At 43.8% G+C, this 22319-nt stretch overlaps 1 protein-coding gene across 1 annotated transcript in view; it reads right to left on the reverse strand.

Moving 5' to 3' along the window:
- spop (speckle type BTB/POZ protein) overlaps positions 1-22319 on the reverse strand; it is a 72640-nt gene that overhangs the window by 42769 nt on the left and 7552 nt on the right. Inside the window, 1 exon segment of the mRNA XM_062566201.1 lies at positions 21453-21469. Coding sequence (XP_062422185.1) covers positions 21453-21469 — 17 coding nt within the window.

The following is a 22319-nucleotide window of genomic DNA, read 5'->3' on the forward strand; positions in this document are numbered from 1 at the left end:
AGAGCAGCCGAATATGGATGGAAACCATCTGTTCGGCACCTTTTGGCTTAAAAGCTAGCTAAAGAAAGTGTTATTTTTTGTAAGATAGCTAAATGTGCTTTGCCTCCAAAATGGATGTGTTGGAAGTTCATTTAATTCGTTTTTGAATAATAGCACAGCAGCTTGTTATGTAACAAGGATGCTGCTACAGGCCTGATTTGGTTAATTTTCATGTCCGAAGCAGGTAGTCTAAGTGAGAAAAAAATAAATCATGCATTTTTCTTTTTGACACAATTTGTAAGCAAATTAACTGAATTGTGAGGGGCCAGAGATCCTTCCTGTAACAGCAGCATGAAGACAAACATTTTGGACTTAATGTGGAACGTGCTGTAACAACATTGTAGCCCACTCCTCTCCCCTCTAACAGGGTTACAACGGACACTTGGAAAATCTCATTTTCAAATTCCAAACTATTTCCAAAAGAATATTCTCTAGTTGTTCATTCAAAGGTGTTTTGTTAATACATAGTTTCTCTCCGCTCATGGCGTTGTGGTAATAAATGTAATGCATGGCCTCTGTAGAAGTGGCTTTGGATAAAAGCGTCAGCTAAATGACATGTAATATATTATAATGTAATGACTGAAGCGCAGAGACTTCCCATACAGACTAACAGTCGTTTCATACATTTTAAGTAGACATATTGATTTTAATACCGATTTGGGTACAATGTATTTCATACTGAGCTTATTAAGTACAAACCTGCCTTCTAAAGCAATGAAAGGCTTGAAATGGCGGCAAAAGCCAAAGAAAATCTGTGAGTTTCCAGAGAAAAAGAAAATCTGTGAGTTTCCGCAGAAGTTGAATAAATCCTGACAAACTGAAACCTTAACTTACAGTTGAACAAAGAAGAGACTATTTTTTATAGGAATGTCTCTTTATATTCATGACCAGTATCTAAACTCGCCTGTGGGCTTTTACGGCAGAAACAGAGGGGATGATCTACATGAACGAATTCAATATCTTAAGAGCTCCATGTTTACACGTACATGCCAGGGAAATGTCAATCAGATGCATAAAGCAGAGGTGGGGTCCTGAGAGAAATGCCAAATTGGGAACCCTGACTATGTAATGTGTGTGTGGGCCCAGCACAGTGTGATCCACAGCCGCCCTGAAATGAATACGTGATCACTGACTCAACAAAGCAGTCAAACAAATAGATGCAACGTGGATCAATAGGCCCACCGTTCTAGAAATAGGTTTAATACCAACGCAGTTTTATAAAACATTGTCAAAGCCAATTGGGATACAGATGATCCAGCCTTTAGCAGCCCGTTCAGTACCAAACATGTTTTGTTATTGCTTTTGATTTGCGACATTTAGCATTCAAAAGAGTTTTTTCCGTTTTCCTATCAAATAATGCCATTTGTAGGGGATTAAACTGTGGCTGAAGACAAAAATGGGATTCTTTCAGATAACTGCACAGCTTTTACCCACAGTTTAATACTTTTTACAATTTGGATGAAAAAGCAACCAGTCACTTGCTGTATCAACTCAGTAGAGATCTAGAGGACCAAGACAACTGCAGAACTCGCGGTATTCATCAGGAACGATGTCAACCAATAGCTAAGTGGAGTATTTAGAAACTAAAGAGTCACCTCTTCTTCCGGTGTTGGTGCAGAAAAGATGATAATAAGTCAGTGATGTGTTCTCAGCTTGTTCTTGCTGCCACCAAGAGGACAAAAAAAACCCAACTATTGCAGAAAGAAGGATTTAAAGAACTATCGCCTCTTCCTATGAATCCTCACTTGACCGAACGATCAGCAATGCAGCGAAAAAGTCTTCAATATTAACATCTCCTTCCTCCCACAGCGTATTTACTAAAAAGTTTTCTTCTTTACTTTCTGTGTCCAACACACACACACACACACACACACAGGTCAGAGGTGTGATAGTGGGTGGTGACCACGGGAAATGAAGTGCGACCTGCAGCTTGTAGCGATCACCTCAACAGTTTGGCTAAGCAGGAAGGGAATCAGCCTTCAGGCCCTTTCCATCGTCTCTGTCCTGTGTCTTTTGCCCTCCTCTGACTCTGACAGTCTCCAGTGGAGTAAAGACGAGGACAGATAACAATGGACAATGGACAATCCCACGAGTCATGCCACTGAGGCCTGACTGCATGACTCAAGCAGTGTCTGAGCATCGCGAGACAGCATGGCTCATCTGGCAAACGGAAAGACCCCAAAGTAAAAGAGGATGCGCTGCCAGACAAAAAATAGGAAACAAAAATACTTGGACGGGGGGAAAAAAAAATTTAAAAAGGTGGAAAAATTAAGAGCTGAGAAGGCAGGGGATGAAAGAATGTTGCTGAAGAGGCTGATGAAGTGAAACGAGAAAGACAGAGTGAGAGGAATAGCAGCGAACAAGAAAGAAACAGGGACAAAGATAGAATAGAAGACATTAAGCAAAGAGCAGAGGGACACAGAGGGAGTACCACAAAAAATATGCTGTCAGACTAAACTCTTGGGAATTAAAAAAATGTTTGCTCCTCAAACCTGCACCGTCGTAAAAAGACCAAAATGCAGAAATGAACCAAAAGACAGGGAGCCACATCAAGCTACATTTAAAAAAGAGCCACAGAGAAGGAATGACTGACACATTTACGCGCATTAACTGTCACCACGACAACTCAACGCAGTGCCGCCCACACGCCGGCACCGAGCAACAGAGCCTTCACCAGGAGGGACCAAGGGTTACTAATTCGCTGCACTGACTGCTAATGGTGAACAGCAGATATCTTAATGGGGCCCTGATAGCTACAGAGCATTCCTAATAAAAACACAAACACGAGTCACGTGTTAAATATCCACTCCATGAAAACACGTCCCTGCCTCCTGGGAGAAATACTGACATTTAAATATAATCCAGCTGTCATGCAAATGAAGTGCAGCCAATTCCACGTGCAGCATGTGGTAAAAAAAAAAAGAAGAAAAAAGACTGATGTGTGAATCTGAAACCAATCACAGGTGGATGCATACCCTCACTCAATGAAATACAAACTAAATTTAATGAGCTCCTCCACAGTGACATTTCCTTTTCCATTCCTCCATCTTTTACAACCATCAGTCAACCTGCCTCCATTTCTCTTTCCTGTCCCCCACCCACTCCCACCAACGCCTGCCTGCCTGCATCCCCAGCTTGTTTTTTTTTCCCCCCTCTCTCTCTCCCTCCATCCAAAACAACAGCCATTCCAGAAAGAGGGCCATCAATCTTCTTCAATGAGACCAGAGTGCGAGGGAGTGCCAAGGCTAGAGCAGATTACTATCTCTGCTCACCACCACTCAACACTGGATAACATAAAGAAAGGAGAGGATGGGCGGACGCAGAGGCAAGGCAGGCTTAAAGCCAGTCAAAGGCACCATCTTAGATAGCGAGCGGACACATTAGACAACCCCCCCCCCCTACCCCCCCCCCGGCCCTGCCCACCCACCCAGTCAACAGCGGAGGCTTGTCAAGTGCGCAGCAGCTGAATGTAAAAACTTTAATCCTAACTGGCAACTCCAGACCTGACCGTTGATTCATTTCGAAGGAGAGCTCAGCGAATGGAAACACAGGAGCTAAACTGCAGCGTCCATCTGCTGTAAACCGCTCGATTGGAATTGGCCATTTTAAATGAATTTAACTCTTAAAATCTTTTGATCTGTCTATTGTCAAATAACAAGATCCATATCATACATCTTCAACCTGCATTTGAGAAACAATTTACTAATTGACTAAAAAGAACTGTATACACCTTTGGCCGACAACTCTGAAGGTTTTATATCTTTACAAATAACTTCTGTACAAGTACCAATATTACATTACATGTCATTTAGCTGACGCTTTTATCCAAAGCTACTTAGAATAAGTGCATTTCCACATAGATACAAAATCAGAAGAACAAGTAACAAGAAAGTACAATTTATCAAATAAGCAGTTTCAAAACATGTTATAGAAAAGTGCCATTATAAGTACAATGTAAGTGCTACCATTTGTTAGTGCTATGGTTTGCTAGTGTTTTAGTCAAGGTAGAGTCTAAAGAGGTGTGTTTTGAGTTTTTGGCGGAGGATGTAGAGGCTCTCTGCAGTCCTGATGTCATCAGAGAGCTCATTCCACCATCTGGGAGCCAGGACAGCAAAGACTCGTGATCTGGCCGAGTGCTTTTCTCTCAGTGAGGGAGGAACAAGCAGCTTGGCAGATGCAGACCTGAGTGTGCGGGTTGGGATGTAGGGTTTCACCATTTCCTGGATGTAGACTGGACCTGATCCATTCACAGCATGGTACGTCAGTACCAATGTTTTGAACTGGATGCGGGGCAGCCACTGGTAACCAGTGAAGAGAACGGAGTAGTGGTGTGGTGTGGGAGTATTTCGGAAGGTTGAAGACCAGTCGAGCTGCTGCATTCTGGATGAGCTGCAGTGGTCAAATGGCGATAGATCCGTGCCGCCACCTGAGTGTCCGAGTCGGGGAAGGAGAGAATTAGTTGGGTGTTGTCGGCGTAGCTGTGGTAGGAAAAACCATGCAAGGGAATGACGGAGCCAAGAGAGTTGGTGTAGATTGAGAAGAGGAGGGGACCCAGAACGGAGCCCTGAGGAACTCCAGTAGTAAGGGGACAAGGTTCCGACACTGATCCTCTCCAAGTTACCCGGTAGGTGCGGCCGTCAAGGTAGGATGAGAGAAGAGAGAGCGCGTAACCTGGGACACCAAGTTCCTGAAGGGTGGAGATAAGGATCTGGTGGTTTACATTGTCAAATGCTGCAGAAAGGTCCAGAAGGATGAGGACAGAGGAGAGAGAGGCGGCTCTAGCGCAATATATAAAGGATATTACTACTGCCGTCTCCAGCCGGCAGCCCTCAGCCAATCCTGGTATTTTCTGCACCAAGTGTGCTTGAGAAGCCGCTCCATGTTAGTATGTGAACCTATGTGTGTGTGTTATAGAAGCTGTCATCAGCTTAACATTGGGATATTTAAAACATTTAAGAAAATGTGCAACACCAGCGCGTCCACAGCCAAATGTGTACATTTAATGAGCCCAAGGGAGAAAGAGACAGCATGCATAGTTAAGTGTAAAAGATTTTCCTTTAGAAGTAAAATCCCTTTTTTAGCAGCAAACGCCGTGCATGCCCGCCAAGGCTCTCCGATCTGACCGCGTTCGATCCAAGGACGAGACCACCAAAACACCTCTGAGAGCTACATCCACAACTGAGCACGGTGGGGCTAATCTCGCCAAGGAAAACTTTGATATGACAGAACTCGTTTGCCAGCACTCTGATTGGGTATCGGCGGGGTGCAGCTTCTGTTGGGCCAAGGACTCCAGAGAGATGGAGGAGGAAGAGAAGACAGCCCAGAGACATTAACCAGACAGGACAGAGACAAAGGGTGGGGGGGGGGGGGGGGGCACAGTGACAGGCACAAGTTTCTAACAACGTAGCCCAAATCCAATATTATTCAGATTCCAGTTAATTGTTAATCAGGTTCTGAGATGCTCAAACTCAATTTTTTATTTGGCAATTCAAGTCTACTGACTCTAAAGGTAGATGGCTTTGAACAATAATGTAAAGCTAAAAAACACGATAAGATAGTCAGAAATTGTATTCTGATGTCGGAAAGGAAGATGTGCATTTTTTTATATTTCATATTCACAATTAATCATAATGACAAAAATATTAAACCATTGTTCTAGCAAATTGCATTGACTTTAAGTTTAGTTGGTCCGGAAGAGACTTTTACTTTGTGGTCATCTGCAGCTTGAGGCTGTACGTAAAAGCCAATTTAGTACACCTGGGATTCAAACAGACCCCCGTTTCTTAACGTGGAGCCCCGATGCTACGCACCATCACAGCTTTGTTATTAACGTGTAATGGAGACACATGAGGTAAGTCTAGTAGCGGTGACTGGGTTGTGCCCATCCGCTGAGTGAACTGATGAAGACGGAGGGCTCCCTGTGGCCTTACAGTCAGAGCGCTGATAAATTGGCCGGCCTCCACCCTTTTCGACCCCCCCCCAACTGCAGCGAGGATGTGTGTGTGTGCGTGTGAGATATCAGCATGGACACCACCTAGACTGGAACTGACAAAATTAAGTGGCACTGCCACAGTTTTCATGAACACAGAGAGTCCAAGAGAACAGAGCGGCCTGAAGGCCTCCATTATGTCTCCAGAGACAAAGCAGCCAGTCAGACTTCCTGTCCGCCTCCACGGCAACAACATGCGCACTTTTTCAGAAATGACAGGTTGTGCGAAACAGCATCGTGAGCACGAGACGGACAACACACAAAAAATGGCCGGTGGATTTTCCAGATGTTTAAGAACCAAAGCGGCTTCTTCGGAGGTGGACTGCAGGGGTCGGATCTCTCTCAGCGGGGCAGGAGACGAAAGAGAGAGAATGAGAGGGAGTCGGAGTGGGGAGTAGTGAAAGCCCCCGGGCTGAAGATTGTAGGGAGAGAAAAGGAAGACGGGGCTGAGGAGTAAGTGAGAAAATGTAAATGATAAAGGCGGCCAAAATAAGGGATGTGAGAAAGTGAGAGATTACTACAGGGACCGTTGGAGGAGAATCTGAAGAGAAGCACAAAGATGACAATGAAAAGACTGTGTGGTGGGGAGTGGTAAAGAATAGAGGAGGAAATGGCAAAGCGCGAGACATGACGAGCGCCTGTCACGCTGCCTTTTGCTGCAAAAATGGGCTGTGAGCTTCCCATTTTTGAAAAAAAAAAAAAAAAAGTAGCAATGTGGGCTGTAGACATCACAGCACAATGTGTCCCGAGAAAAAAAAAAAGACAGGATAGAGAGGTGGCAAGGAAGAGGGGAGACTTCTAATAACAGGATGGAGATGATCCCCAAAGAGGCGGCCCATCTGCTTGTCACAAGCCAGGGCCGCGTGGAGGGAAGAGGGGGAGGAAGAGGAGGACGACTGCATGCAGCAGACCGAGAGGTACTTCCTTTTCTCACTGTGGCGTTTCGTGGCCGCCCTCCACCAGCCGCTGGAGGAAAAAAAACGTAAGCTCCACCAACAGCCGCCAGGGGAGCGGAGAGAGGGGGGGGGGGGGCTTTGGAAAGGGGTCATCACTCCAATCACCATGCAAAAAAATAAAAATAAAAAAAGGAATGCACATCTGCATCATTAGCACAGAGGCCAACAGCTCCCTCAGAAATGTGGCCGGTGCTCGCGGCGCCGTATCGGCCCCGCCCGCGCCTCATGAATATTCATCCGCCTCATTAACACTCAAGTGGGGAAACGGAGCATATTGCATGAGGCTCCCGTCACTTGGAGATGAGGACGGCACGCGAGGGGGAGGAGGGAGAGAAGGGGACGGGACACATGGTGACTGGAGAGAGACGGAGGACGAGGCGAAGCAGCCAAACTTTTTTTTTTTAATCAAAAGTGGAGGGGGCATTCAGGGGAAAAAATGTCCTCTACTGTTCAGGGGTGGGGAGGGGAGGGGGTGTCTCATGACGCGTCCCCTCCACAGAGCCAGGCCAGGGCCGCGTGTGTGTGTGTGTATGTGTGTGTGTGAGCAGCGGGTCGGCACAGCAGGGACGGGGGTTACGGACAATTGCCAATAATGTCTGGCTGCTCACAATAACCGCCACGCGGCGGGGGATAAGTGTAAATACACCTCGGCACGAGCTGCATCCAGAAAAACAACATTCATGGCCCCCGCCCGCGCGCACACACACACACACACACAGCCCCCATCCTCTTCCTCCTGGGTATAATGTGTGCGGACACTGATGCCGTCAGTCCACTTGCCAACAGACACACATGCGTTAGAGGAACACAGAGGATTATTTTCTCTTCATGTTGTAACGCCAGTGAATCTTTTGAACTGCCGCTGACCACGGGGGACATCTCCCGCGCAGCAGCTGTCCTCAAAACGGACGGCGGAATGACGGAGGATTACTTTTCCGTGACTTTGGTGAGGCGGTGACCAAAATGTTCCCCCCCCCCGCCAGAGGGATTCTGGTCCGTTAAAAGGGCACAAAGCCCTTACAAAAGCTGAGGTACAATAAGTGGACTCGGTCTCTGGGAATCAATACTCCTGCCTCGACTAAAGCTATTACGTATTCTACCATTTACCAACAAAAAAAAAAAAAACTCCTTCAATTTCAGAACAGTATGAACTATTGATTTCACGGCCTCAGTTCTTACGATCCCTGCGCCTTCTAATCCTCCCTCTGTTCCCAGTCCCTGTACCGGTGACGTGCAGCTGGGGAGGGTGGGGGTGGGGGTGGGTGTCTTACCTGTTAACTCCGTCCTTTTTAAAGATTAGAATTCCTTCAATCTGTGTGGGACAAGCTCCTTCGCGAGAGGTTTCAACTAATGTCTCCTTGTGTAGTCCATTGGAAATCTGTTAAATATTGTGTAAAAAATGCAAAAAAGATGAACTCTTGAGAAAGTGGATGGTACCAAAGAGCTGCGTTGTGGTATGAATGGTGCTTCATAAATGATTTCAACTTTTTTATAATATAGAAATGCTCCTGGTTAATCAATTAATTAGCAAAAACATTTCAGAAAATAGTGAAAGGTCCAAAGGGGCAATACATTCAATCTTTTTTCATCAAAGAGTACGAAAAATTACACTGTAGCATCACATATCTGGGTTTGGAACCGAGCGCAACCAACCGACTGAACAGAAATACCTTGTACTCATCAGTTTGAAAATATCCCAAACAAGTTAGTAAATATGATATGCAAATTTAGCAAAGAAAGAAGGAAACGGCATAGCGAACCACTGCTAGACGACGCTGAAGACGCTTGTTTTGGGCAATCTCAAGTGTCATTGGGCTTTGAGGGCTGTTGGTGATTGCATTTCAGGAGATTCACAAAATTCAATGGGTTTTTTTGTGGGTGTATTGATTTTTTTAAATCCCCAGTAACATAAACTGTTTAAGTAGTTAAGAGTTGACACTTCATTCATATTCAGATGGCTTCCACGGGCCACAGGTTGTGTTCAGCAGCCTGGCTGGGACCGGGGACCTGACCGGTTCAAATCGCAGTTCCTAACTAAGCATGCACACATGCACGATTTAAATACATCTAAATGGCAAATGGCGAGAGAGCTGCCCCGTGCCCGGCTCCGAGACAGAAGCCGTGACGCTGCAGAAGCAGAGGACGATGACGCGCTTTGGATGGCGGGCCTCGTCTTTAACATTACTTCTCCTCTTAAAACATTCACTTCATCTGTGTCACTCCGGCTCCAAACTTGTTATTGGAAAATAGGATCGCTGGAAAACCACTCGATGCCGGCGCGCGCCGCATCAGACACACACACACACACACTTCATCCTCTGAATCCGAAAGAGCCAATAGCACTGGCAGGCATTTGCGACCTCAATCCATATTTCAATTTCTCTCCTCTTATGCAAACTAATTTAATACTTGTTGCTTTCCCTCACAAGCGAATGGCAATGTGAGAAATGAGCTGCTTCTCCTACTGCCTCTATGAAAGGCCCAATCTGAGACACTTTTGAGAGGGCCTCTGCCTGTATTATGTCTTAGTGCACACATGAGGATTCATGGAAGCATTAAAAGATGGAAAATCTGCGCTTTTCAGCGTTTTCACTAAACTGTAGTTAAATGCAGATCACTCTTCTCCACGTTCAGCCTATATTTGCCACATTCAAAGCTCATATTTAATTTCACATGCTGTCAGTGCTGAAGTCAAGAGCTTAACTATCCATGTTTTTTCAAACCAATTAAATAAGCATTAAGCAAACAGCGGGATGTCAGTCGAATAAGTGTTGTTTAAAATATGATGTACTCTAATTTGAGATTTGACCTTTTAAGTGGAAATGAAGTTCAGACAAATATCACATTCGTTTTCATTTATTTTCCCTATTTGTAAAACTTGCGCAATCCCTCCCAAAGACTCGCAGATAAATGCCAAAAGCTGGTCAGTAATGCCGTCGGCCAACACTTTTTGGAATTCATCCACCGACGCAGCTCAGGAGCCGCCATAATGACGGGACGAGTTTGAGGAGAGCTTCCGTATAGTCTCCTAAATCAGGCTCATGAGCGGGGTGAAAAAAAAAGATCTCTTCATTTAAAAAGACCCTCCAACGGATATTACGGTTTCCAATGACTCGCCGGCGTATTAATTTAATAACACTACAGCCTGGAAAAGACTCGCGCATCTCGACACCCCCCTCCCAGCAGCACCATCTGCAAAGCAATTCCCCAAAAGCACAGAGGCAGAGAAGAACAGGAGTGTAAACAAATGGAGAACGTGGCCGGCCCGGGTGCCGCGGCGTCGAGCGGAGAAATGGTACAGTGCAGGAACATTTGCTTCGTCGACATCCAATCTTCCACACTCCGGAAAGACCCCTCACCACGGACGACAGTCCATTATGTGTCTTCACATTCACATGTCAATGCATTCTGCGTCAAGATGCCGGAAACACGCGAGCGCCTCTGCACAAACAGATGAGGAACACTGCAACGCTCCGACCCGGGCGCCCGGTTCCAACCTTCCCTCACAGCGCTTTGGCCCGTGTTAAAAAGGCACAAGCGGGGCAGGTAATAGCGACAAATTTGGGGCTCAAATGGCGACATCTTTACGACGGCCCGAGCGGCCTCCGTGACTCCGCTCCTGTCAGACTCTATTAGCGTGGCCTCCGCCGCTTGTCGACGATTGGCTGCTGGCCCTTTTCCCCCCCGCAGTTATAGAAGCACCCCCCCACCCGTAAATAAACCAAATGCTGCATCTTTTAGCGTATGAAGACGGGGGGAGACACTTGGTGGAGCGACTAAATGGTTTAATATACAGCACAGAGCTGAATGGATAGGGTCGACGAGAAGGAGAGCTGCAAAGATGCGTTTAAAAAGAATATGGAAGCAACCAGGTGAGAAAACCACTTCTAAATCAAGTGATCTCACTCTGCCACACACACACACACACACACACCTTCAAACAAAATAGAAAAGTGTGTCTATCTGCCAGCTGCCAGGTGGAAGTCTAAGGAAAGGCCACCTGTCTAATAACTGTTTCTGATGTGCACAGCTCAGCAATTTGAAACGGAGCATCTGGCCTGTCCTTTTCAAACTGATCATGTTGAAACTATAGCGGATTTGTGTTCCTGTGGTATGGAATGTATTTCAACTTAATAGGTTTTCCCCTCCCGAAAAAAAAAAAGAAGATGTGTTTATTAAGTCAACCAATCAGGGCTTGTGAATGCAGCTTTTGCCAGCAACTCAACCGCCAGATGTCCACTGGATGATAGAAAATGCCCACAGAGCTTCCTTCCACAGAGCCAGTGAATTTACAGGTCGTTCTCAAACAAAAACTGATAATTGTTTATACCTCTTAAACCAAACAAGAGTGGGGAAAAAAAATGCAAAAAAACAATTAATTATAGAACAGAAATATATATATATATATATATATATATATATATATATATATATATATATATATATATATATATTTATTAATAGCTTTGAGGGGGGTTTTGAAATACATTTCCTTGAGCAGATAAAAATGCTGAGCTGTACCACAGACTGCTGAGAGAAGAAAGGAAGCACACACAATGAAATGACTACAGGCCATGTGTTACTTTGAATTGTGGAAAGAAAAGATATACAAAAATACATGGTCTTTCAACATAGGCTATGTGGTATTTCTCATATGATAATCAATAGCATAACCACGAAAAAACAGCATGACCAACAAATCTTTATAGATGCATTCTAACGTTGTGTAGTACGGGCCCTTCTCACAGCAGAATTGTCAAAACAGGAAAAGCAGAGGTTTAATTAGTTATTTTAATGATTAGTAAGCCAGCATTTTAAAATGTTACTTAAGATGGCCGAGCCAATGCAAAAAGTGTAAATAATAAAAACGGTGGTCATTACTCATGTTTTCAAATATTACATTATTTACAAAATATGATCCCTATCTGGTCAATACTTCTTTATTACTTCAGCTAGAAGACATTGAATATTTTTCTGTGCTGCTTTCAGGGTCATTTTGTTGGCGCTTATTTGTTTGTTTGGAAATGGAGCTAAAATAAAACAGTTTGCATGAGGAAGTCAAATTGTGAAAATATCTCAGAGAACCGAAAAGCAAAGACAGCGATTTTATTTTGCAGCTTAATCAAATTTTGACACCAATAATGGCCGAGTCACAAATCGCTCTTGACCTGCAGCTATGTAAACCATCTGTGTGGCAGTGTGAGAGGAGCAAGAGTTCTCGTTCAGATTCAAATACTGTCAAACCGTGGACTGAAATGAATCAAACTCTCTGCATAAACAGACAGGCGCAAAAATACTGCTAACAACTTTTTCTAATCATTAAATAAGTATTGAGAATAGATTTTATGTGAAGTTTCAAATGACTTGACTTGTTATTCGTTGCGTTTCCTTCCACCAATTCAAAGTTCACTCATCTGTGAGGGTATCAATACGTCTTTCTAGTTGAAGACATGTTTTGTCTTGTTACTTGGCAGTATGGTGAAACTTTTAATGAATTGATTTGTCCAATTATTTGGACATGGTTTGGAGTTTTGTTTGCTGGAAGCCACCACCCCGATACACACCCAGCTTCAATATCAACTTCCCCTCTACGAGGCAATTCTTGACTTCATTTATTCATTCTGAAAAGGTTTCCACTCAGTTGTTATTGCAACAGCAATTCAAAATTAAGCAGTGGGGGAAAGTAATTAAGTACAAGTACCAATTATGAGGCACTTAAGTGAGCGTTTACATTGCATGATGATGCTGCTGGATTCCATATAGTGCGGCTCACACACAAGCGCTGCACTGATTTGAATCCTAGAATGATATGCATTATTCTGCCTATTCTGTATATTTTGATGCCAATACTTTCTGGACTTTTAGTCAAGTAAGATTTGAATGGATAACGATATGAGCATGTCTTCTCTTACCAGTAGAGGATTTTAGTCTGTTATTTGGAACATGGATGTTTATGACACAAAATAGATACCTAAAACAAAGTCATAGTTCTCTCTGTTTAGATAAAAGTGCACACATTATAAGTAGTAACACTGCCCTGGTAGTGTAAAAAGTACAAACGGTATTAGCATCAAAACTGAAATGCAAAAAAAAATATTGGTGCACAAATGGTGGGCGGATTATTTGGCATGTGATATTAAGTTATTTATTTGTTTAATTTGCAGATGACCCACGAAGCAACCCGTGCTCGTTACCCTGCTGCTATGAGCGGCGCGCGGCGCGCGGCCCGCCGTTGCTGTGCGTGGGAAGCGCTCCCAGCCGAGAAGCATCCCAAACTCACGTTACACGCGGGATATAACGTGACATGCGAACAGTGCGTTTAGAAAGAGACATCTGTGCAGCTTAAAAACTCACCTTTGTTTCGCTGTTCAACGAAAGGACTTTTGAACGCAGTTATCGCTGCACTTCCGGGTTACGCGGTGACGTCTTCATGCGCCCACCGAGCGGCTGGCCATGCTGGAAGTGCTTTGGTGTGATCGCTTCCGGATGTTGCACGGGACGAAACACGCATTTCTTACTTTTAACTGTCTACATTTTGATCCCTCGTGCTATTGCACCTCATGCTGTGATTTACTGTAGTTTGAGATCAAGGGAAAGAGCATGCAACATAAGGGCAGGTGACAGCAAATGGAAACAGGTGTGTAGACGGGTGGGGCGGTCAGATGATGGCGAAGTCTGAGGACATCTGGTGGATGGATGGAAAATGTCAAAACGTGAACGGACTACTAATGCTTCTCACGGAAATTCCCCATCCATGGACAATAAAGTCACTATATTTTTCAATCCGAAAGAACATTTGAGATGGAAAATTCCAAGATTAGTCAACAGTTTGCTAGTGAAACTCAAATGATCTCCTCTGTTGAAACTATGTGCACAATAATGTGTTTGTGAAATTCCGATATAGTATATCGTATTATGCTGCATGGTGAGGTATCGGACACGCACGAAGAGATTGATTTTAAATGATCATTACCATTGCTACACATTTTTATTTTTATCACGACAAATCCAATTTCACGCTGCAACCTGCCCATAAATGTGTTTTGTATTCATTATTGCCCTTAAAAAAAGTGAGGCTATATTTTTAAGGTATACATTTGAGGATACAAGAGGTGATCGAAAAGGCAAATACAAGTCAACTGAGAATAATGCAAGACACAAAGTACAGTGCAGTGTCTGTGTTTATCAGCTATCCCGGTTTGATAATATGACTTGAAAAGATGTTCCATAATAAGATTATGATCTTGATGCCAGCTTTTGAATTGGGCATGAAAAGAATGATGTGCATGCTTGTTTGTGTTGCAGATGTGAGAAAGCTGTGTTTCAGATATTAAGTCGCCACATGTGGGAAGATGCCCGTGTAGGGTAGCTTGGCAATTTCACAAGTTTATACGATATCATAAAGTGATTTTCTCTTTTGAAGATTTAAATCACATTCCTTCAACTTCAACAAAGCACTCGCGATTTGCTGTGATGTTCATCCAAAAGGTTGTCTGGTGGGACAATTAGTTTAAGGCAAAGCAAATTAGGAAGATAAACAAAAAGGAGAGAAGAAACTGTCAGTCAAATAAAAGGAAGAAGATCAAAGTTGTTATAACACCTTGATTGTTTTCTTCTCAGGTATGCTTGATCTCTTGAGGAGCCCGGTGCTGCAGGGACGGTGTTGATAAGAACTTTTGCAGGACGAAATAGCTCTTCTGTTGTGTGACCATTGTAAATATCTGCTTTGACATTCTGTGTTAAAACTCTGGCGTTGGGAATCATAATCGTGTTTTTCACCTTGTTGTTATTTAACGTACCGTGGTTCCCTAAATGATTCATGATGTGGAATTTTCCCTGCTGGTGCGATGTCTCAGTACATGAAAACCCATTATTGTGTGACCATCCCAGTTTACTCCACAGGTCTGGCACCACGTTCAGCCATGGCTCAGCTCTGGAGTTTGATGCAATTATAAATAAATAAGCATGTGGTCGGCAAGAAGACAGGGCCCTATGGGGACAAGCTGAGAGAAAATAGAGGAAGTTTAATTAAAGCTCCAAACCACACTCCCACACAGGTGCACACAGTATTACAGACGAACCAATAAACACCAGCTACGTGCCTTTGTGTGTGCACTTAACTCGCTTTCATGTACGATTGCGTGTGTGTTACAGCTATACAAAGAGGAAATTGCCAGCGTGTGCGTGCGGATCTGCGTGTGCTTGCTATTGTTCTTCATTCCAAGCGCGCATGTGTCTACAGGCAAACCAATATAAGAGGAGGGAAATGTGAGCATTGAGCAACGCCGCGTTGCATTCGGGTGAGGTCCCCAAAGTTTCTTCGGCACACAGGTTACCTCTCTGCCGACAGAGAGACAGCAATCACACTCGACACATCCAGGGTAAAATGATTCGGCGTTTTCAGCTAGTGTGTCTGTTTTTGTTACTTTATTTTCTGCAAAATGATTGAACTGCCAGTCTCCTTGTAATTACCTAAGGGGTGAAGGCAAAGGCACAGCCAGTAAAAGGCTGATGAGGGAGTATTGAATTTGCACTTCAATTAGAGTGCTTATAAAGTGTGGATTACACAAGGACTCCGGGGCCACTGTTCTCACTCAATTACCACTGTGTACTATGGGAGGGACAGCAGGAAGGAAGGGGGGGACAGGGAAGGCATAACCGCAAAGCACCAAGGTGGCCAAGGAAGTCCACGAGATGTCCAATGGCGGTATGGCCTGAGCCAAAGCTCCAATCGGGGCAGATCCGTGCAAAGACAAAGCACTGGAGTGAGATCAATCCACGTGTGACTCGGGTCTGCCTCTACGAGTTCTGGCTTTGGATTCCACGAGGACATCTGAAAACATCGGAGGTTTTAGACTTACCCCGTCGCGGCGCGGAGTAGCTCTAGAACTGGTGAGAAACGCCGCTGTATGTCCAATCATTTCAATCGTCACATGGTGTGGAAACAAGTTTATTTCAAGATGATACAGAGGAATCCGTTCAAAAGGACCACAATTAAAAGCAGCAAGAGCCTCGAGCCCCTGAGTAAATTCTAGAATGGATTATTGAGCCAATGAGTGAAACTCACTGACCATTCGGAGTAGATTTGTCTGCAGGGCAGCGATAAACGACAGCTCGCTTTTCTAGGGCTTAGCTCCACGGTTCTGAGAAGAAGATGCTTGAAGGACATACTTTTTACTTTTTCAGTAAACAAGCCAATGGCAGTGCCGAAAAACAGAATTTCAATTTGATTGCTTGGCAGTACTTATAAAGACAATGTGGACTGACATGAATGTAGAAATTCCTTTTAAAGAGAAGGGATTTTTCAGAGAGAAGAAGAAGAGAAGAAAATTAGAAAGAAGAGAAAATCATTTTTACAGTATAATGTGTTTTAGGCTGTGTGACAGTGTTATATTATAAGATCCAAATGGGGAGGTTTACCTGATTAATTTCAATATTGTTACAACATGTAACTGGCTGTTACAGGAATGTAGTTCTCATGCTAATTGGATATGTGGATAAAGATATAAAGGAGAACCAAAGAGCTTGCTGCAAACTGAGGGTTTTATATGTGCACGTTCCCCTAATCTCCCAGAAACCAGCAATTTTCTGTCCTTTTAGATCATCTCCTGGCCTTCTACCTTTCTCTCTCTCTCTCTCTCTCTCTCTCTCTCTCTCTCTCTCCTCATTGCTACTGTCAACAAAGAAAGTGCAGGCTTCCCACAGGCCCTAAAGGAATCTCTCACACTGCACTCACATAATCACTTCAGACCGGGCTGTTTAGGCCGACATTTCCACTGGGATTTATCAGACGCTCGCTGCAGGCCAAATCAGACCGCTGAGTTAAAAAAAAAAAAAAAAAATCAGCCTCAACAGTGAGACAAAGAAGTGCGAGTCAGACAGAGGAGCGTGACCAGTCTGAGAACATCAAGATTATTCTTTTTGAATGGCTGAATGTCATACTCTCCTCCTTCTATAATTGGATGATTTGGTGCCCTCCTGCATGAAAAGGATTTTAAGAGGTCTACTTTGAGAATATAATACACCAACACCAACCAATTGTGTGGGAAGAGTGTCGTCAGCACATGTATGAACGTTTCACCGCCGCAAGACCAGTTTAAATTCCATCATCCCGTTCAAAGACCAGAGCTTCATCTGCTTATATCAAAGAAGCTGGGTTTAATGACATGTTTAATGACTCCTTACATTGGCCAATGGGCTTTATTTGAAATCTCCCGCACCGTCAGAATGAAGCCCTTTTCTCCTCCAATTAGAGGCATCCTTTGGAAGAAAGACTCGCTGTTGAAAACGAGGATGATTTTTTCAAAGACCGAGAGAGACGAGCTGTTGACGCTTCCCTTGGTCCCTTGCTACTGTCAGGCTCGAACAACTTGGAAATACATAAAACTATAAAGGTGGGAAAATGTTTTCAACAGCGGAAGGCAGCAACTGAAGCCGTGAGATGTGACAGTCCATGAAAAAGAGAGTTATGTGCATCCACTGGATTCGACTGAATCTCCCCACTGAATCCACCGGTTGGTATTTTATGAAAAAGTTTCCCATGTGCACTTCTTTTTACGTGGTCAAATTAGCTTTTTTACCAACAGGGTAAGATGCACATAAATTCTACACTGAACAGTTGCTTACTTGCCAACGTGTTTCTCCATATTGGGCAAATTGTTGTATTGAAAGTAGCATATTCTCGCTCTAAGCGTATTACGCCTCAGTGAACCAAATTATTAATATCTTAATTAACAACTACAATATAAAAAGTGTGAGACACATAACCGAAATGAAAGAGGCTTGTTTTTTTTTCCCGTGGCTGAGCCATACAGCTCAATTTGACTGACTCCAAAAGCTAATTGCCCTCAAGCATTGACTCGCATAGAAACATTTGCATAGTAAAGGAATGGAAGCTGAACGTTTTTCAGGGTAAAAATATGTGAAACGTGTAAAGTCACAGGAACAGTGTTTCCCCTACTATTATAACGGGGAGGCGGGGGGGGGCAGAGAGCACCGGAGTGACTAATACCCCCACTACTAAACGGCCCAACCGCTTGCCTGATTACCACCCTGTTTTCCCCATTTATACATGAAAACTAAAAACCGACAAATAAAATGAAGAATTGCCAGGACTGAAGCAGCAAATGTGTTTTTACAAACAAAACTAAATATGTCAATACGTTGTTAATAGAATCTGCAAAAAAGGAGCCTAATACCTTCCCCGCAATTTGACTCAAATCATTTGCCGGATCACAAGGTTAGGAAGTTCAAATACATGCCATAGCACACCAATTATACTCATTTAATATAGTGTATACACCTGATCAACAAATACAAACAGCTATTTAATTGAAAGCAATTAGCAAACCTTTTGCAAAGGCAACATCTGCAGCTACAAATCATACCTCATTATAACAAATCATTAAGATCAGTGCAAGATACGATGTACCACATTTACTCAAAAAGAGGCACTCATCTGTGTCTTTCAAACCGCAGTCATTAACTTTATCAAAAAGTAGTCTCCGAGAACGAAAAGGACACTGGCTGCCTTTCAAGTCTTTGACACACTTGGCTCCATTTCAAACACGTTGCACTATTACTCTGCGTTTGATTCAGGAGATAAACAAGGACGCCAAACAAAATGCCAAAGAGTCACGGCATGAAGAACAAACCCGAGCAGCTTTCCACCAACAGACACTCCATTTGTCATTTCAGCGGACCACTTCATCTCCCTGTCCGGATGCTGCAGGCTGTAAAGGGCTTCATGTGTTACATGAAACGGCGGGCTCACTGACCAGCAGCCAGAGCGCGGTCCGACTCAGCCGTATCTGTCTTCTCAACACAGCTGGGGCATAATGACCTCCCGCCACAGGTCCAAACATTTCTCTGTCCTCCGTTCCCCCAAATGAGGCTGCCTCTGCTCATTAGCGAGGCAGCGTCTTAAAACACAGAAAAACAACCAGTGCCGTGGCCATTAAAGATGCCATCAACTTTTAAATTAAGTCTCATAAAGGGCCCATCAGTGTGAGGGCGGTAATGTACGATGGCGTAAAGCCAATCCCATCCCATTTCTGTGTTCTTTGAGGCTTTAACAGATCCGTTCTCATTTCACGCTATTAGAGAGGGTCTGAGACTGTAGCGCTTAACGTCTCAGCAGTCCCGGGCCTAATTTCTCATCATGTGCCATAATCCAATCCCACCAATTCATTAGGAGTTTTTTTTATCTTAACAACTGATCGTGTGACTGCTTGATTGTTGAAGAAGATGCTCGCCGTGACAACCTCCCCGAGAAATATGTGCACAAAGCCCATCGCAGACAAAAAAAGATCCAGATATTTCCTCAGGAGTTGGTGGCGACAAAAGGACTTGTGTTCGGTCTGGATTTGAATGAGTTGGGACAGATCTTACATTCTTATTCACAGCTGTGGTAGTTCCTTTAAACAGCTCCTTCAGGGACGTGTTTTCTTTTGTGATTTCTTGCAATAGTAAGCAAAATGTCCCCAGACAGAGATGTTTGGAAGGTTTGTAGCACAGAAGCAGATTAGAGATTATTTTGGTTCTTAATCTTTCATTATTTAACAGCAAGAAAGAGTATTTCACAGTGAAATATAGGTAACCGTATTTAAGGCATTGATCTGAGAACTGCTTGTTCTACTCCAAGTATTTTGGAGGGAGCTGTTAAGACACCGTTACATTTCCACATCTAATGGAAAACAAAACTCTAGATGGAAGTTGTCAAAGTTTTTTTTGGACATTTTGAATCACATTTTCATCAGGATATTTTTAATGTGGTTTAAATTTAGGTTTCAGCACGGTGGAAAGTAGTTTTTATTTCTTGGTGGTACTATGATACGTCATGATACGTTACGTGTGACGTCAGTGATGTCAGCCCGCTGCTGCTAGAATGACAGTTGAATGTCACTTGTTTTTATTATTGCTAATTTGACGAAAAAACGTTTAAATCAGAGAGTAGAAAGTATGAAATAAATAGCCTCAATGGTAAATCATATTTTCTGACGTTGTCACAGGGACGTAACATGACTCTCACACTCGACCATTTGCCAGGTGACCCTGAGCCTCTGAGGATTCAGGGTTTGGGGTGTAGTGGGGATATTGAGATTGGACCAATCACAAGGGGGGGAAACACACAACCCAGAAACACATGTTACAATATGACAAACACCCAAACACTGACATGTTCAGTCTATTTAGTTGTACAGCATGGCATAGTTTATAAGTTGTATTCCTTTTGGCAACATTTTTTCAATGTTTGTGTCAGAGAGACATGAGTGAAATGAAAGAAAAAAGAGATCAAAACAAAAATGCATGACCTAGATTGGTTACTTCTGACTCCCAACCAAACAGACTTTGGATCCTTCCTCTGGTTTCATCTGTGGTGGAATCATGCAAAGGGGAAGTGATGATGGACAATCTTCACTCACCTCACACATGGGGCGGGTCACCGTGACCTCAAAGCTCTGCACATGCAGTTATTAAGAGCACTGGGGCGACCACGGCGCACTCCCAAAAGCGACCTCCTTATCTTCAGTCGGCACAAGATACCACGACCAATTCTATATATAAATGATGTTACACAGTAAGAAAGTCCAACTTTCTACTTGGGGAATGTGTTTTGGGACGGTGATGGCGGCTTCACTGGGAAATTTCCAGAATGCAATTGTCAACCTGCCAACGTATACTGTTTTTAAACATTTTTGTAATCCTCACAAAAACCTCATGTTTTATTTCAAATTTAAGATGAGATCAATCATATAAATGTGATTCAGATTACTAGTATAGTTGATCCCACTCAACAACCAGCTCAGCTCAATGGAACGATCGACGGTATGAATTCAGAGGCTTTGTTGTGACGTTTGACCTCTGCAACTCAATAAAAGATCAGTCTACAGACTTCCAGTGCTTTGATGAACGCATGCTGTTGCGCACTTTGAACGAGGCATCCATAGTGAGTCAGGCTTGTGTTTTGCTCCCAAGTATTTGGAAAAAACAGTATGGAGATTATTGTCAACACACTGTGCTGCTCCACTAGTCAAAGACCTTGATTATAGTCCAGCACATTATCTTCAACCAATCGCATAAAGGCAGGAGAAAGAAGGTAATGGGGTTGGCAATATAAATCAGTCACAAGAACTCTATTATTGGTAAAGTAATAGGGGCCGACGTTGTTTGTAAGCTTCAGCTGTTTGCTTAATTGCAGATTTACGAGCAACATTGGCTCTCATTTACATATGTAAATTATAAGCAGGCCAACAGAGCTCCTCTTGGCAATACTCCTGTTTGCCTGCAAGGGGGTCGGGGGGGAGGGGGGGGGGGAGGGGCTCTGTGGCAAGAGAAAGAGGGAGAGAGATAAACAAAGAGATGGAAACTAAAATAGAAAAAGCAGATGGAAGTGATTGTTTAAGAAGTGATGAGCTGAATGGGGCGGCAGTGACGGCCTGGTGGAGGTGCTGGTTGGATGACATCACCTGAGCCACACCTTCCCCTGCACGGGGCAGCGGGATAGGGTTGAGCGTGTAAAAGGACACGTTGCCCTGCCCTGGTTGTTACCCCTACTGGTCGTCTGACTGTTGCAGGAGTCCTTAGGGCAAATTCCCCCTGCTACGTTCAAGGACTTTCAAACTCACACTGATGTACTCAGATGTGCACAGATGTTGCAATGACTGAGACTGTGATCTGCTGGCATTAGCGGCACTGTGTGTTACTAATTCATGTAGACAGCTGGGGACAGTAGGAGCAGGTCCCCAGCGCTTCATGCGACTCCAGACAGCATGCCGTCAGCTAATATCGCCAGAGCATGTGTGTGTGTGTGTGTGTGTGTGTGTGTCTGTGTTTGCGTGTGTGTGCTAGTGTGTACAGTACAACCGAGGGAGAAAGCACGTCTCATCAACAGGGTATGACTTTGCAGCCATACCCTGCTTTGATCCTCATTGTTCTAGTGAGACACCATTACCCAGGGCGATCCAACGATGGGAATGTGCAGAAAGAAAAGAGTTCACTCACCCATCCGAGGGAAAATAAGTCAGCTTTGATTGAATGAGAACTTGGCAAGATGTTACAGAAACGAATACTCGTCTTGTCTCGTCTCTCATTAGAAGTAGCAATGTACATGCCTGATGTATCAATCAGCAACTGAGATGATATAGCATATAATAGATTCCACCTATTCCCACTTCACGGGCATACATAAACTCCACCGCCCATCCACTGGTTAATGGAAAACTAGTGTGAATGAACTTAAGCATTTGACATTTATTGTGCAGCTCAATTTAAATATAATGTGGAATATAATGTCAGAAATGGATTGAGGCCTGACAACAATATCTAAATATCTG

The sequence above is a fragment of the Pungitius pungitius genome, chromosome 12, assembly GCF_949316345.1.
Source record: "Pungitius pungitius chromosome 12, fPunPun2.1, whole genome shotgun sequence".
NCBI classification, from domain to species: domain Eukaryota; kingdom Metazoa; phylum Chordata; class Actinopteri; order Perciformes; family Gasterosteidae; genus Pungitius; species Pungitius pungitius.